The sequence below is a fragment of the Suncus etruscus genome, chromosome 11 (assembly GCF_024139225.1).
Source record: "Suncus etruscus isolate mSunEtr1 chromosome 11, mSunEtr1.pri.cur, whole genome shotgun sequence".
NCBI classification, from domain to species: Eukaryota; Metazoa; Chordata; class Mammalia; order Eulipotyphla; family Soricidae; genus Suncus; species Suncus etruscus.
Genome location: NC_064858.1, coordinates 50584619 through 50602689, shown reverse-complemented (window position 1 = coordinate 50602689; position 18071 = coordinate 50584619). Strand labels below are relative to the sequence as shown.

At 40.3% G+C, this 18071-nt stretch overlaps 1 protein-coding gene across 1 annotated transcript in view; it reads left to right on the top strand.

The window, feature by feature from the left end:
* The window catches only part of LTA4H (leukotriene A4 hydrolase), a 49884-nt gene extending 37428 nt beyond the window's left edge, over positions 1 to 12456 (top strand). Inside the window, 6 exon segments of the mRNA XM_049782937.1 lie at positions 1315 to 1385; positions 6285 to 6339; positions 6922 to 7017; positions 10127 to 10209; positions 10853 to 10957; positions 12223 to 12456. Of these exon segments, the coding sequence (XP_049638894.1) occupies positions 1315 to 1385; positions 6285 to 6339; positions 6922 to 7017; positions 10127 to 10209; positions 10853 to 10957; positions 12223 to 12340 (528 nt within the window). The 3' untranslated portion in view covers positions 12341 to 12456.
* The last annotated feature ends 5615 nt before the right edge of the window (positions 12457 to 18071 follow it).

Here is an 18071-nt window from a genome sequence, read left to right as displayed (position 1 = left end):
CCAATCCCTTTTCACTGGGAAGACACAGAGATGTTAGCCCTGTAGTCCAATCTTACCTGAAATGATTTAGCTGCTCCATTATTTGATTTCAGTCACATAGCTGGGCTGTTTCTGTTGGAGGTGTACGGGGTGGTATTGGGCTGCTGAGTTCAGCATAAAAGAGAATCTGCCCTCCCTAATTTTCTGATAATGCCACACAGAGGGATCAGCCCTGAATATACTACCTGGGAAGTGTAGGCAGTCATTATTCTCTTTTGGAGCTTGGTCTGATGCAGTACTTTTGACAACAGTAATTTTTAGGCTCTAGTCACTTAGCTGGTGGGGACCTTCACTTCCAGGGCAGCTGCCGGTCTCCTCACTTCCTGTCTCCCCCAAGGCAGCAGAGACAACCCTGTCCATTCCTGTTAACAGCTCCAGGGGATGGGCCTCTTCCCTCTCTTCTCAAGGTTCTCCTCAGCCTAGCTGGTCAGTCAAATCTCCACAGACTCCCTTAGCAACATCCCTACTTCCCCCAAATCAGAGTGTGCACCCAATTTCTCTCTCAATGCAGATTTTTCTCAGAGTTCACCTCTGTTCAGCCATCTTGCCACCTCCCATGATAGATCTTTATTTAAAAGTTTTTATGCTGGTGTGAATTACTAAAGAGTAAAATTGGTGTAAAATTTAAGACTAATTTTTTTTATTGTGTGTCCTTTTTTTGTTTTGTTTTGTTTTGGGGGGCCACACCCATTTGATGCTCAGGGGTTACTCCTGGCTAAGCGCTCAGAAATTGCTCCTGGCTTGGGGGGGACCATATGGGACACCGGGGGATCGAACCATGGTCCTTCCTTGGCTAGCACTTACCTCTAGCAGGGGTCCTCAAACTTTTTAAACAGGGGGCCAGTTCACTGTCCTTCAGACTGTTGGAGGGCCAAATTATAGTAAAAAAAAAATTATGAACAAATTTCTATGCACACTGCATATATCTTATTTAGAAGTAAAGAAACAACATGGGAATAAATACAATATGTGGCCCGCAGGCCGTAGTTTGAAGACCCCTGCCTAGCGCCACCTTGCCGGCCCCTTTATTGTGTTTTCATAGTGATCTAATGTGTGTGATTTCAGAAAGTTGCACTCTCAGAAATGTATATTTTGTATGTATTTAATTTCCTATTGTAATTATCTGACAGAACATTGTTGGTAACTATAAGTTTGGTTTTCAAAGGAGACCTAATTAATATCAACTAAATTATAGATCTGAGGACCCAAGCATCTGTTATTTTTTTAATAGAAAAGATCATTCTCTAGCAAACTGGGTGTTCTTACTGTCGACAGGTTGATATTCTCAATCAAGTTGACTGGAATACTTGGCTCTACTCTCCTGGACTGCCCCCTGTAAAACCCAAGTCAGTTTTTACCTACTTTCCTTCTCATTCTTCTAAATTTCAGAATACTTTAAAATTGCTAGAAAGGCATGATGCCTTCCTTCAGCTATCAAGAGTTGGTTAGAAGAATAGAGACATGAGTGTTTAATTCTTCACTCTGTGGTCAAAAGAATAATTTCTATATCATAAGAATATAGATTACTTCAATTCACTGCACATTATTAGCATGTGCCTCCTTTTCACACAAGGATGGTAAGAGATCAGTAGGGTATATATGTATATATGTATGTGTGTATATGTATATGTATAGTAGGATATAGAGAGAGATCAGTAGGGTTATTGCTCTTTACTTCAAAGCCTTTACAACAGGAAAAAAAGTAATGTTTTGTTAACCATTTTGTTTTAAACCATTGTTATATAAGTTATCATTCCTGTTTCTAGCAAAGTAAGTCAAACTTCACTAGGTAAATTTTCTTATCTAAAGTTGTGCAGAAAAAAAAGTATTGTTTGAGGTTTGTTTGGCTTTGTGCCAAAACTGACAGTATATCAGATTTACTCCTGGTTCTGCACTCAGGAATTTCTCCTGGTGGGCTCAGGGGACTATATGTGGTGCTGTTCAATCCCTTGCAATGTCAATGCTCTACCCACTGTGTTATCACTCTGGCCCCTGCACAAAAAAATAAGTAGACTCAACTCTATGAGATCAGGAACCTGAGTCTGAACCTTAGGCAGGTAGGGATGTGATTACTGCCCATCCCAGCTGGGAACATGCTCTTCTTGCTACCTGGAGCACATTCTTTCTCCATCTCCCAGTTTCAGTTTGAAAACCATTGCCTCATGGAAGTATTCCTTTACCTCTCTGACCCATTTCTTGTTTCTTGGTCTGTGTGTTGCCTCTTCATATCAGTTGTCACAGATTTACATTTATTTGTGTGATCATTGAAATGTATATCTCCCTTCCTTGGAGCACTAGGAGAGTCAGGTTCCTGTTGGCTTTGTCTATTGTAGCTAATTACCTTAAGCACACACCCTATTTTAACATCCAGAGTATACACCCTGCTTCCCTAATCTTCTTACCCTATCTTTCCGAAATACAGAAGCACAAACCTTGTTTTAACCTCCTCTCTTAGCCTACCTAATTGGCTGATAAGAGTCCACACCCTACTCTCCTCTCATGTAAATATACAATAAATGGAGTTGCTCTCCTCAAGTAGCTGGAGGATGTTTCTTTGTGAGTACTCAGCTAGCCTGGAGTCCAATCTAATCAGTGACTTTGACATCTTGGGATCTGGCTTCACCAGCATCATTTGCAGTCTTTAACTCTGCATAGCAGTATGGCAGAGAGCTCTTGTTTTCCTTCTCTGGGCTTAGCCCTTACTCATTCATTTTATAACAGTGAGAAGAAAGTTTTAGGACACCAAGAAACAGACCAGCTGAAGGGTTTTGTTTTAAACCATTTCATTTGTTTGTTTCTTTTTTTGTTGTTGTTGTTTTATTTTGGGCCACACTCAATGAAGCTCTGGGGTTGTTTCTGGCTCTGCTCTCAGGAATCACTCAGGAGATGTTCAGGGAACTGTATGGAATGCCAGGGATGGAACCTGGGTTGGTAGTGTGCAGGCAAGCATCTTACCTACCCGTACCATCGCTTTAAGCCTTCTAGTCTTTTGTGTTGTTTTGTTTTGTGTGTGGGCCACACACTCAGATGTTTCTCTGGCTTTGTGCTCAGAAATTGCTCTTGGCTTGGGGATCATATGAGTCACCAGGACATCGAACCGCAGTCTGTTCTAGGCTAGCGTGGGCAAGACAGACACCTTACTGCTTGCGCCACCACTCCGCCCCTCTTCCAGTCTTTTTTTATGAAAGACTATAGACATGTCTAGTTAAAGGTGACTTACTGCCTGAGTAATGAGAAATGCTGGCTCCACAGGGTGTGAAGGGCAAGTGTTAACCTATAGTTCATACTGACAAAAGTTCCCAAATATTTGGGGTCTACTGCCTCCTTTTCAAAAAAAATTACTATTCAATGTGATTATCTTTCTTCTTTAAAGAAGCACATAAAAGTGCTCTTCTTTTTGCACCTGAGACCCCTGGATTACTCTAGAATTTTTGTTTTGTTTTGTTTTGTTTTGGGGGGGGGTTGGGGCCACACCGGGCGGAGCTCAGGGGTTACTCCTGGCTATCTGCTCAGAAATAGCTCCTGGCAGGCACGGGGGACCATATGGGATGCCGGGATTCGAACCAACCACCTTAGGTCCTGGGTCAGCTGCTTGCAAGGCAAATGCCGCTATGCTATCTCTCCAGCCCCTACTCCAGCACTTTCTAGGGAGGACTGTTATCCACCTTGAGAAAGATTGGCCTTCAGGACCTGTTTCCAGAAATAACTGCAGCTATTTTATTTATTTATTTTTTCTTCTAAATTTTTTTTTTTTTACTTAAAAACCTTGGTTACAAACATGATTGTGGTTGGGTTTCAGTCATATAAGATGACACCCCCCCCATCACCAGTGCAACATTTCCATTACCAATGATCCAAATATCCCTCCTCCCCTCCCCGCCCCTACCTGTACTAGAGTACAGGCTTTCCACTTCCCTCATATATTATCATTGTTAGGATAGTTCGCAATGTGGTTATTTCTCTAACTAAACTCATCACTCTTTGTGGTGAGATTCCTGAGGTCGGCTGTAATATCTAGCTCTCCTCTCTTTTGTCTCTGAAAATTGTTGAGAAATGTCTTTCATTTTTCTTAAAACCCATACATCAGAGGTCTCAAACTCAATTTACCTGGAGACCGCAGGAGGCAAAGTTGGGGTGATCCTTGAGTGCAAAGTCAGTAGTAAGCCTTGCACATTGGGGGGTATGACCCAAACAACTAAAATAAAACAAAACAAAACAAAAAGATCCCTCTAGGGCAGGGCCACAAAATGTACAGAGGACCTCAAACTGCCTGTGTGCCGCGAGTTTGAGACCTCTGCCATAGATGAGTGAGACCATTCTCCGTCTTTCTCTTTCTCTCTGACTTATTTCACTCAACTTAATAGATTCCATGAACATCCGTGTATAGGAAAATTTTATGACTTCATTTCTCATGATGGCTGCATAATATTCCATTGTGTATATGCACCACAGTTTCTTTAGCCATTCATCTGTTGAAGGGCATCTTGGTTGTTTCCAGAGTCTTGCTATGGTAAATAGTGCTGCAATAAATATAGGTGTAAGGAAGGGATTTTTGTATTGTATCTTTGTGTTCCTAGGGTATATTCCTAGGAGTGGTATAGCTGGATCATATGGGAGCTCAATTTCCAGTTGGAGGAATCTCCATATAGCTCTCCAGAAAGGTTGAACTTTCTTATCCACCAGCAGTGGATAAAGTTCCTGTTTCACCGCATCCCTGCCAACATTGCTTGTTCTCATTCTTTGTGATGTGTGCCAGTCTCTGTGGTGTGAGGTGCTACCTCATAGTTGTTTTGATTTGCATCTCCCTGATGGCCATTTGTATTTCCTTTTTGTCAAAGTGTCTGTCCATTTCTTCTTCCCATTTTTTGATGGGATTAGATGTTTTTTTCTTGTAGAGTTCTGTCAGTGCCCTGTATATTTTGGATATTACCCCCTTATCTGATGGGTATTGGGTGAATAGTTTCTCTCACTCAGTGTGTGGCTCTTGTATCCTGGGCACTATTTCCTTCAAGGTGCAGAAGCTTCTCAGCTTAATATATTCCCATCTGTTAATCTCTACTTTCACTTGTTTGGAGAGTACAGTTTCCTCCTTGAAGATGCCTTTAGTCTCAATGTCATGGAGTGTTATACCTCATGTTGTTCTATATACCTTATGATTTCAGGTCTGATATCAAGGTCTTTAATCCATTTGGATTTTACCTTCATACATGATGTTAGCTGGGGGTCTAAGTTCGCTTTTTTGCAAGTGGCTAGTCAGTTGTATCAACACCACTTGTTGAAGAGGCTTTCTTTGCTCCATTTAGGACTTCTTGCTCCTTTATCAAAGATTAGATGATTGTATGCCTGGGGTGCGTTCTCTGAGTACTCAAGTTTATTCCACTGATCTGAAGATCCGTCTTTATTTCAATACCATGCTGTTTTGATAACTATTGCTTTATAATACAGTTTAAAGGTAGGGAAAGTAATTCCTCCCATATTTCTTTTCCCAAGGATTACTTTAGCTATTCGAGGCTGTTTATTGTTCCAAATGAATTTCAAAAGTGCCTGATCCACTTCTTTGAAGAATGTCATGGGTATCTTTAGAGGGATTGCATTAAATCTGTATAATGCTTTGGGTAGTATTGCCATTTTAATTATGTTAATCCTGCAAATCCATGAGCAGCCTATGTGTTTTAATTTCTGTGGGACACAAACTCTTGAAGTAGATGCCATCATGTGAAATCCTAGGTTGAGTTTTCCACAGTCTCCAGCGAGGGAAAGAGGTTCCCATGACCCCAATCCGGGGTAGGACAGGAGATGTGAATCCAGTAGCAATTCCAATGCAGGAAATAAATAACATGCCAGGAACTCACATTGCAAGCTGAACACCCACAATCTAGCCGCTTTACCACATGGAATGGTGAGCCAAGATAGCTGCTTCACCTCCTGGCTTTCCAGGCAGTCTTTATTGGGGGAAACAAAGCCTACCCCCAAGAGCAGGGACTAGGCCAAGTTAAAAACTGCCTAGTGCCAGCATCATGGTAGCCTCTAATCCAAATATTTCATAGCAAGTATTATGATATTTAACTGATACTGTATGATAAATAAAAGGAGGGAGAGTCTTACAAGAATTCAGTGCATCTTGGCATGTTCTTGCAAAAAGATCTTACAGACAAAAAGGTTTTAAAATGTTTTCTAAACTGAATTTTCTTAACTAAATTTATTTTTATAAAATTCTAATATTTAACTTGTTTTCCTATTTGCAGTTATGATATGACTCTGACAAATGCTTGCATTGCTTTAAGTCAAAGATGGATTACTGTAAGTAAAACTATATGATTTCCAACTGTTTTAGAAATGCATTAACATACCTGTATTTGTGAAGGCAGTGAAGTCAAGATGGGAGGTACTTTACTGATAAGCTTACGTATTTGGAAAAAAAGAAGTAAAACAATCAAAATTTGAAGATGATGGATCTGACAGAACGACTGGAAAAGGCACTTTAAGTTAAAAAAGCAAAGAGTAAACAAAATACCTTTGAGATTTTTGTTGTTGTAACAAAATTTTACATACTAACTTTTTAAATCTAATCTCAAGGTATTTTACTTTAGTCTGTATAACTTGAATGGTATAAAGGATGTCAAAGTTTACTCTTACTATTAAATGCTCTAAATTTTCTTCTATATGAATTTCAGAAACCATATTAGCTCTTTATAATAACTCAGTCTAGAATTATTAAATAGCCAAAGCTTAATTTTTGTTTCATTATAGTCCTAGACATCTTCATAGTTTCAGGAATCTGGTAACCTTTTGCATCATTTTCTTAATTATTACCATATGTCAGATAAAACTATAAACATTAATTAATATGTGAATTGAAATAACTGGGTACATTTATTTTAGGCCAAAGAAGATGATCTCAGTTCATTCAGTGCAGCAGACCTGAAAGATCTCTCTTCTCATCAGTTGAATGAATTTTTAGCACAGTTGCTCCAGAAAGTAAGTAAGCATTAGAAATTAAAGAACAGATGGGAGACCCATTAATTTGGAAACTAATGGGGAAAACTTTTTAAGTAAAATAATTTTATTGGAAATAAAATTTATTTAGCAAAATGTGAGGCCAAAGAGTAAGACACGTGTTCAAGGGAGAACAAGCTAGGAAAATAATTTTTTTCTTTTTTCTTCACCCCCAGAAAAGCAATTTTTATAGTTTATTTATTTAAAGACATTCACTGAATGGCTATCATGTTTAATATTGTAGTAAAGATAAAAATAAGTAAGAAAGGGCCCAGAGAGATAGCACAGCGGCGTTTGCCTTGCAAGCAGCCGATCCAGGACCAAAAGTGGTTGGTTCGAATCCCTGTGTCCCATATGGTCCCCCGTGCCTGCCAGGAGCTATTTCTGAGCAGATAGCCAGGAGTAACCCCTGAGCACCGCCCGGTGTGGCCCAAAAACCAAAAAAAAAAAAAGTAAGAAAGAAATAAACTATGTGGGTCTGAGAATGTGTCTTAGTTGGTAGAGCACATGCACTCACTATATGAGGCTGCGAGTTCAGTCCCCAGACTCTCTGTCTCTGTCTCTGTCTCTCTCTCTCACTCTCTCTCTCTCTCTCTCTCTCTCTCTCTCTCTCTCTCTCTCTCTCTCTCTCACACACACACACACACACACACACACACATACACACACACACACCTTATAAACTCATAGGAATAAAAAGTTTATAGTCTAAGTTTTGCACACACAGAATTTATCAATGAAAAGAGGCAATATTTTAGGGGTAATTTGAGAAAATTTGGAGGACTTCCAACTGACATGATCAGTAATAATTGGGTATATTTATTTTAGGCAAAGAAGATGATTTCAGTTCAATAATTGGGTATATTTATTTTAGGCAAAGAAGATGATTTCAAGTTCATTCAGTGTAGCAGACCTGAGAGATCTCTTTTTTTTTGTTTTGTTTTGTTTTGTTTTGTTTTGTTTTGTTTTGTTTTGTTTTTGGGCCACACCCGGCAGTGCTCAGGGGTTACTCCTGGCTGTCTGCTCAGAAATAGCTCCTGGCAGGCACGGGGGACCATATGGGACACCGGGATTCGAACCAATCACTTTTGATCCTGGATCGGCTGCTTGCAAGGCAAATGCCGCTGTGCTATCTCTCCGGGCCCGAGAGATCTCTTTTTATAAAGGATTTTTCAAGGAGAGAGGGATATGAGTTGAGCAATGCCAACAGGGAAGTAGAACTTCAGTTTGAGGGGCAAAGGTGATGGAGTGTGGGAGGCCAAGCACCCAGGTACAAATCAAGATACTGGGTGAGACAATATCAGACAGACTGGGAAGATCAGAAGTGATGAGGCTTGAATGCTAAGCCCAAAGCCTCAGATTTTATCTGGATCAGTAGGAAAGGATTTAGTTCTTGGGTGTGGGGAGAGCTCCCAAGTGCTGCTCAAGAGTTCCAGAAACCCCAGCAGTGATTATTTGTTGAGGATTTGGTGCTGGTTGGTACCTGGGATTCCCCAGTGGTGCTGGGGGCCCTCAGTGCTAAGAGAGCCTCCAGCACTGTAACAAGGCACAGGAGACTGTATAGTGCCTGGAATTTAATCCAAGATTTGGACACATCCATCAGGCATTAGTGGTTCAGTGGTTGAATTCTCGCCTGCCAAGATTGGGCACATGCTAGATAAGAGCCCTGATTGCTTTACTATCATGACTCAGATTTAGCATCTTTAAAAAGCAAATGAATCATTTAATGAAGTGGTGGCTTATGGCAGGAGCTAGTGATGATGCGCAGACTGGACTGACATGAGCACACATAAAGAAGGGAATTGGTCCACTTGCAGATATACAGGACATGAAAGAAAAGGCTATGGGAATGGAATGACATAAGAATCACAGGAGGAGAGCACAGGTTAGGGGGCTTTATAACTCAGTTTGGAGGTGAACAGGGAAGAGCCCAGGCAGATTTGAAGATTCCCCTCTTAGATAATGAAAAAAACAAAACAAAACATGAAGTCGAAAGGAGTTGCTGCTTCTTGAGGGATCACAAATGCCTGGGTCTATTCTATTACATTAAAGGGTGAAACTTAAGTTTAAGGCTATTGAGAAGACTGAGCAGTTTTCTATGGAATCAATGAGAAAGAGAAAAGATTTGAAGACAATAGGAGTCAATAGACCATAGTTTTTCAGTGCTTAATGCTTAAAGTCTTCACCTTTGGAGGAATCTGCAGCTGCCATGTGACCTTGAGCCAGAAAGGGTGCCACTAAGGTGGAATGGCTCAGGAACTGGCATGCCAGAAGTTGAAGGTGGGCAGAAAGGAGCCTATCAAACTGGATTTGGAGTTTTGCTGAGATGAAACAGGTTAGGAACCATTTAATTATCAACAAATGCAAGACTGTTCTTGAGCATAGAGTGAATTTTGGAGGGTGAGGTTGATAGAGGAGAGACTTTATATCTTACAAGTGGCTCTAAACTCTGCTGCAAGCACATCTCTGATCCCCTACTTCTCTAAACTGGCCTCTCATTTCTTTGCTTCGCCGAAACTTGTTCTCCCTTTTAGTTTGGGTTGAAATGGGCACAGAGGGATATGAATTCCCTCTTAAATTGTACGTAGTAGTTTGTGTGTAGATGGTAGAAAAATATATTTTCCCCTCTGAGGAATGGCTCTGTTTTATTCATTAGACTCTCAAAGAGGTCCATAATATGAGCTTAAAAATGTCAGTTTTGTAGGGCTATACAGCATTGAAAAGAATTTCAGAGGAAATATCTAGGAGGCATCAATATTGAACATATTCAGAAACTGTGATTTTACTTAGGAGAACTGAATAATTAAAAGCAAATAAGGTATAAGGAAGAACTCGAAAGTCTCTCAATGTCTGAGGACCCTAATTTTCATTTACTTTTCCAGATACCTCACACATTAAATTGTCTCTTTTCTCCTAGAAGAATAAATGTGCACAGTTATTTTACTATGCATTTGTATCTTTCCTTTTTAAAATATAATTTTTTTTTTCAAAATATTTAGGTTTTTAATCTAGCTAAGAATTGCTCGCCAGCTCCTTTCTTCCAAGAAATCCTGTTGAAATGATACATTTGACTTCTTTATTTTGCTCTTAGGCACCTCTTCCCTTGGGGCACATAAAGCGAATGCAAGAGGTGTATAACTTCAATGCCATTAACAATTCTGAAATACGATTCAGGTACATCATTTTAACTTGTCTCTGTGGAAGAAAGTGGAAAATTAGCTTAAATGGTGGGGAAAGGGAAAGGGAAAATATTTCATGAGTCTTGAGAAATCCTTGTCATATATGTTAAAAGCTCTAGAAGTAATCAGTAAAACTTCAGGAATAGTTACATTATCTGTAAAATGAAAGTATTACTCTTTTGTCAGAATGTTCTAAGTTTCTCTTGTCTACAGAGCAAAATTTAAAAGGTTTAATGGTAAATAGATATTCTTCTACAACTAGCCAAACTGACTCTGAAATGGTAATACTTAAAAAACTTGTATTCTATTATGAATTAGCCTTTAAAATTCAAAGTGTAGTGTGAAACTTAAAACAAAGTTCAATTCTTTTAGCAGTTTCATTTATACCATGTGACGCCTCCACAATCAAGCTTTTAAATAAAAGCTCTTTTTAAGAGCAAACTTCTCTTCCTTCTCTTTTTCAGCTGTTAAATTTTATATAAGGATTTGGGATCTTTCAAAATAAAGACACCACTCAAAGTGGCATATGATCTAACTATTAAAGAAACTATTCATCACTGTATATGAAATATACCTGCCATATCATTTTTCTGCCTCTACATTTTCTACCCCATGCCTCTTCAAACCCCTCCTTTCAGATGGTTACGGCTTTGCATTCAATCAAAATGGGAGGAAGCAATTCCATTGGCTCTAAAAATGGCAACTGAGCAAGGAAGAATGAAATTTACACGACCCTTATTCAAGTAAGACCAAAATCTGACTGTGCTTTGAATTTACGGAAGGAGAAGGGACAACCAGTCTTTAAGAAATGAGGGCCAGAGGGCATATTTTATTTGCCTTGGAAACAGCTAGTCTACGTTCTATTTCTGGTACCCCCTATGCTTTTCTGAACATCACCAGGAGGGATCCTTGAACACAGTACTGGAAGTAAGACTTGAGCAAAGCCAAGTAAAATGTGACCCAAAAATAAACCAAAAAAAGCTTTTGTTGCTGAAAAAAATTTTTTTTTGTTTTTGGGTCACACCTGGCAGCCCTCAGGGGTTATTCCTGGCTCTATGCTCAGAAATTGCTCCTGGCAGGCTCAGGTACCATATGGGATGCCAGGATTTGAACCACTGTCCTTCTGCATGCAAGGCAAATGCCCTACCTCCATGTTATCTCTCCAGCCTTTGTTGCTGAAATATTTTTAAGAATACAGCTAAAACTAATATTTTAAAAGTTGTTAATTGGAGAAGTCTTTGGGATTGTGAATGAATAAATTCTAACTATTTGAAAATTTGACATGGTTTTATTAGTTTTTAGAGAAGTATTATGTAGAAATTATCTACAAGGAATCAAATAGCGTTAAACATGGGTGAAATGAAAATAAATCAAAGACAAGCTTATTTATTTATTTATTTTGATTTGGAGACTACATCCAGCAGTGCTTAGGGGTACTCTAGGCTTTGAGCTGTATCATTTCTGGCAAGGCATGGGGACTATATGGGATGCCTGGGATCGATTCTGAGTCTGCCATGTGCAAGGCAAGCACCCTGCCAGCTGTTCTATTTCTCTAGCCCCAACCTTTTCACAGATAGATGTGTCAAGGCAAGTAGATATTGGTGAGAAGGCATAGATGGAAAAAAGAATTGGAAGTTAAATGCAAGGAAAAGAAAGCAGATAGCTTTAGATCTCTGTGATTTAAATGTTATAATTAGGTAGAAAGTATAGGTTGCTTAACATTTAATAAAGAATGCTGCCAAAACTAGGGGTAGAGGGGTTAGTTGTAGTCTGGATACAGTGTCTTAATGAAAGTATTTTGACTATGGATTTGGTGGAGTTCTGAAAATAAAAAGAGAGAGAATTATATTTGTATATCCACAGTTAATCGGCTTTTTATTTACTTTACAAGGATAATGAAATTTGCCAAATAACAAAACATCTCTTTCTCCTCTCCTCTCTCTTCTCTCTCTTTCTCTCTTTCCCTCTCTCTTTTTTTTCTCTTTTTCTCCCCCCTCACCCCACCCAGGGACCTTGCTGCCTTTGACAAATCGCATGACGAGGCTGTGTCTGCCTACCAAAAGCACAAAGCAAGTATGCACCCGGTGACTGCCATGCTAGTGGGCAAGGACTTGAAAGTGGATTAAGATCCTGCCCATTGCTGATTTCACACTTCGTTTTTTTAAAAATTGAATCAAGGAAATATGAACCTCAAGCTTTTGATTGTTTTATGAGTGATTTTCATAAATAAAGCTGAGCTACCAATCTTCCTGCCCAGTGGTGTTTCCTTTGGAAAATGATTTTTTTTAATATTCACCTTTTGATTTACAAGAGCCCTTTTTTAAAAAATAAATTCTTATTTGTTTTCTTTTATAACACAAAGTAATGTCAACATGTTGTTTCCTAATAGATGCAACTTGGGTTTCAATCTGCCTCCTACCTATAATTTTCAACTGGATTCAAGTTGTGCTTTTTCTGTAGCCTTAAATATGAACTGGCAGTTGGTTTTTCTCACCACCCACTGATGAATTGATCACACATGTATTAGTTGCTTCCATACAGGATCTTAGGGTTAGTCCCTCTTTCCTCTCTGTTAGGGTCACAGGACCACCTGCATACCACTACTTCCCAGGAGTCCCCAGTGAAGCTTGATAGTCAACTCTATATGCCTCATTCCTTAGTGGTGAGCCAACATTTTCCCCATATAGAACCTATGGCATGCAGAAAAACCTACTGAATACAACACAAACTTGGTTTAAGGAAGAGGACCAAGCACCCCTCCCCCCGCTTCACACACACACATACACACATACACACACACACACACACACACACACACACACACACACACACACACAAACGATGGCAAAGCATACAGGTGGGAACCACAGTTGGATTGGTTATAATGTTGCCAGTGACATTACACAATTGGCTGAAAGTCAGAAAAAGGGCCTGTTAATCTCAGGAGAGAGGACACAGGGAGCTAGTTCAAGAGAGGTGGGTTGCATGCCTTTATATTTGAGGCCTCAGTTTCTATCCCTGGGCCTGTATGGCTCAAGAGCACTGTCCTATATAGTCCTATTGGCCCCAGCACTACCAGGCTGAGTAGCACCATGGTTGCCAATAACACTCAGAGCTGTAACACCAAGCACTGTATTCCCAGGATGGATCGTTCAGGACTACGAGGGAACTAGTATTCAAGCTTCAGGGCTGTGGTACCAGTGGCTCTATTTATATTAGCTTTGTTTCTGCCTCTCTGTTACTAGTAGCTATTGTTAGTTACAGTACATTGTCAAGCAATTTTGTGTAAAAAGTTCTCACTGGAGAAGGAAAGAAACTGAGTGAGGTGAGAGTAAGACAAATTAAAGGGTTGGGGATGGGGGCAAGGGATCTCAGATGTATTGGTGGTTAAAGGACAGAATTAAATATCCAAGCCAGAGTCAACAACAATGAAATCTTTAATAACCAAAATAACAGGCCAGTTGGGGCAGAGAGTGGGAGGTGGTGGTAGCATGGGATGCACTTTGAGATCATTGGTGGAGGGAGGCTGACCCTGGTGGTGGGATTGGTACTGAAGCATAACTTTGTAAATCTCAATGATTTAAATAAAAAAAGAAGTTCTCATTGGAGTGGACAATTGCAGCCAGACTGCCTCAATTTCAACTTCCCAGGGTGAAACATTTGGGTCAACTTTAGCCAAATAAATTGACATCTAAGAGAAATGATGTCTAGACTAGATGTCTCAAGCAGGGTTGTTCCAAGGGAGTTGCAGATGAAAATGCATTAATAGGACTAGGGGGCCAACCAATAGGACAAGGGTGTGGGGAAGAGGGGCAATGGGAGAAAGAGAACAGGAAGAGGACCTTAGTAAGAAAAAGCTTGAGAAACAGACCATTGTCTTAGAGTTCAATGTGAATGACAGTAAGTTATCAGAAGAAATAAAAATGGGATAAATAAAATAAAAACGAGAGCCATACTACAACAGATAGGGTGTATGCCTTGCACACTGCCAATCTAGGTTTTTCACTCGCATCCCAAATGGTCCCTCGAGCATGTCAGGAGCCAGAGAATAAAGCCAGGAGTAAGCCCAGAGCACCAACAGGTATGGCATCAAAATATGTCTTAAATGTAAATACCCAAAGGTGGGGGAGATAAGGAAGAGCAGATTCTGCTCCTGAAACTTCCTGTCCTCACCCTGGATTCTCCTGGATTCTGCTTACACTGCATATGGTAGTCATTCTTGGGTGGCATTCTTGTTATTCATGCTGGGAATAACCTAAATAACCTTTCCAGAGAACAGGTTACTTCAGTATTGTTAATTGGTAGTGATTAAGATGTTAGCCAGCTCAAGGACTCAGACAATGCATTGCAAGGTTTGTCTGGCCCTGGAAATGTATCCCCACCTTCCCTAAGCCCTAACTTCTTAAACTGTGGATCATGCCCCCAATATGGGGATACCCAAGTGTTGTTTTGTTTTTGTTTGTTTGGTTTTTTGTAGCAGAAAAAAGTCTCCCAACTTGGAGTGACCTTCAAAACCAGCTGACATGAATTCAAAGTGTTTCTGGCAGCTCTGACCTGTGTTCCTTTTCTCCAGCAAAACAGCATCACAGGGGTGAAATTTTAAGAAGTGGGCGCAAAACTAAGCTAGTTAGAGATAATGAAAATAATTGGTATGCCCGATGCTTGAATGGTGTGACGAAGGGCGCCACGAAGAAGGTAGGGGTCGCTAGAGACAAATATCAGATAGAGTCCTGAGACCAGCTCAGGTGCTGCTTTGTTCCTTCAAGCTAAGTGTCTTGTGCCAGGCCATATAACACAGATAAATAATTTATGTATAGTGCAAAAGAAAGGGCATGCTAAAGCTACCCAGGGAGGGGGTATTTAACTCAGCCAAATGGTTTCCTGGAAAAGACAGTCTTAAGGAATAAGAACATCTAGCTATAAAACACAAAAACAAGGAAAACAAAAACAAAAACTTGAATAGACACTTCTCCAAAGAAGACATACAGATGGATCACAGATATGTGAAATAAATAAATTGGCTGAAAATAAAAACCAAAATGAAATAGCTACACCTGTGAGAATTGTCTATTAGGATTGGAAATATCAAATGATGGCAAGTGTGTGGAGATTAAAAAAAACACACACAGACCTCCAAACCATGATAGGAGTTCAAACAGGTCCAACCTCTAGGGAAAATGGTCTGAAGTTTAATTTTTTTTTTAAAGGAAATGCCATATGACCCAACAACTCCAGTTTAAGGCATTTACCTAAAAGGATACAGAAAAATTTATGCAAAAAGATGTTTTCATTCCTATGCTCATCTAAAATATGGAAACAACCTAACCTACACCAAACAACCTAACACCATTGACAATGACTGGTTAAAGATGTGGCGTAAATAGACTTGAAGTAATTTTGCCCCTAAAAAAAGAAAGATAAAGTTGGGACCCAATGGGTAGAACCTGAGGTGATAATGCCAAGTGAAACAGGTAAAGATGGTTACTAAGGTTATAATTACTAGATGGTTTCAGGTGTGGAATTTGAATAACCAAGGCAAAAAAAAAAAACCTTGAAAAACATACAAAACTCTTAGAGGGACTAAAGAAATAGTACAGCAGGTAGAACACTTGCCTTGCAGGTGGCTGACCCTAGGGTAATCTTCAGCACCACATATGGTGTCCTGAGCCTCCCAGAAGTGATCCCTGAGTACAGAGCTAGGAGCAAACCCTGAGCATGGCTGGTGTACTCAAAAAAAAAAAAAAAAAAAACCTGAAAAATAAAACCAAAAACTCTAACTTAGGAAATTGGTGAAGACTTTAATGGTGGTCAGACAGAAAGGATAAGAGATGTCAGAGGAATGAGTAGAGAGATAACAGTGAGTGAAATAAAACTAGAACTTGAGTGGTTGATGACTTAAGTCATATGCATAGGAGGTGAAGCTTTGTGTTTGAAATTCTTCAATATTGTAATCCCATGGTAAATCATGAAAGATAAAAAAAAAATCTAGCCATGCAAAAGAAATGGGTTCCAATGAAAATACTTCTAGCTTCTTTGAGTCATGAATTTAGAAAAAGCAAGTATATGGTCTATCTTTGTCCACATTGTCAGGGCCTACCTAAGCTTGGAATCCTCAAATGACTGGGGCCATAGAAACCTCCAACACATAGAGAATTAAAAATGCTTGGGCAGAAAGTTCTGGTGCCTTATGTTTGAACATCTTAGTTTTCTCAGAGATGGAGGAAAGTTAGGGAGGTTAACACCAAGCAGAGTTTGAGTTTGGAGAATTAGGTCAAGACACGTAGAACAAAGAATCTTATACTTGGTCACAGTTCAAGGTGATGATCCAGGGTGGGTTTCACTGAGGATGTAGCATAGGTTCAAAGTTCTACGGGAATTCCAAAATGCTGGAGAAAACGTGGCCCAAGTGAGCTATTAGGGCTTCCTAGGAAAGTGAACTGGAGAGTATAGGGAGTAAGGTATCTGGCTTGCAAGTGACAACCCTGTTCTAGTCCCTAAGTACTGCAGATGATCCCCGAGCACCACCAGCAGTGGCCAGAACCAATCCCTGAGCACCCACCATAAAGGTCCTTCAATTCCAACAATCCCAAACAAAAAAAAAGCCTACCTAGTAAAGTGTGTGAAGAATGGCCATGAAAGGGAAGGAAAGAAAGGACTGAACGCAGCTCCTAGGATTGATGTGAGTGAAGTCTGGGGGAGCTAGAAAGCTAGAAGGTTGAGGCCAGAGGGCAGAGTTTTGAAATAAAAGGTTTTTTATTGTGTTTCAAACCCAAGCAATTCGCATTCCAGGTCTAGAAGCCGGTGTGGGAAGCTCAAGTTTTCAAAGTCTAAGAAAAGCCAGTCCTGGTCAGCTTCCCAGAAGTCTTCTGAGAAAGACACTGGGTGTGAGTATCTGCAGCTCCATTCCAAACAGACTTTTCAGGATTTTCTTTTTGCAATAGTCAAATCTCTAGAGATGGCTTAATTAAAGGAGTACATAAGGTACAGCAGGTAGGGCATTTGCTTTGCCCCCGGTTCTATCCTCCTTATTTCTTTTTTTTTTTTGGGGGGGGGGGCACACCCATTTAATGCTCAGGGGTTACTCCTGGCTAAGTGCTCAGAAATCGCCCCTGGCTTGGGGGGACCATATGGGATGCTAGGGGATCGAACCATGGTCCGTTCCTTGGCTAGCACTTGCAAGGCAGACACCTTACCTCTAGCACCACCTTGCCAGCCCCTATCCTCCTTATTTCTGATAAGAACGGATACTACACTAAGATCTTAGCCAAAAGGCCGAGAAGCAATTATCCTCCTTATTTCTTATGGTTCCTTATGTCTCCCTAGCCTGCCAGGATGATTTCTGAATGCAGAGTCAGGAGTAAATCCTGAATGCCTGCAAAAGTGACTCAAAAGACAAACAAACAAAAACAAAACACATTTCTTTGATTCCCTTTTCATGCTCCAAATTCCTTTAGAGAAGAGGTGATAAAGGTGGCTATGAGAAAGTAGTCTGTGTCGAAGAAACGTGACTAGAGCTGCGCTATTCATGTACCAAGATAGGAGAACACTGAGAAAGCAACAGAATAAAGGTTTCTGAAATCCAAAGACTGGCAACCTTGATCCCATGAAGTACTGTGTCTCATGTACCTCTTAATATTTCCACTTCATCCTCGCCAAGGGAGTCATTATCTCCTTTAATTGATGGAGAAATCAAGATCCAGAGAAGCAAACAACCTGTCCAGAGATCACACAGCTCCTGAAAAGCAAGGCTGTCTTGGACAGACTGAGCCAGGACCCTCCTAATCTCTGGGACTTATGGGTCCAACCGGACCCCTTGGCTGGCAGTGTGATCTCTGGCCTTGGCAGGCTCCCTCTGCA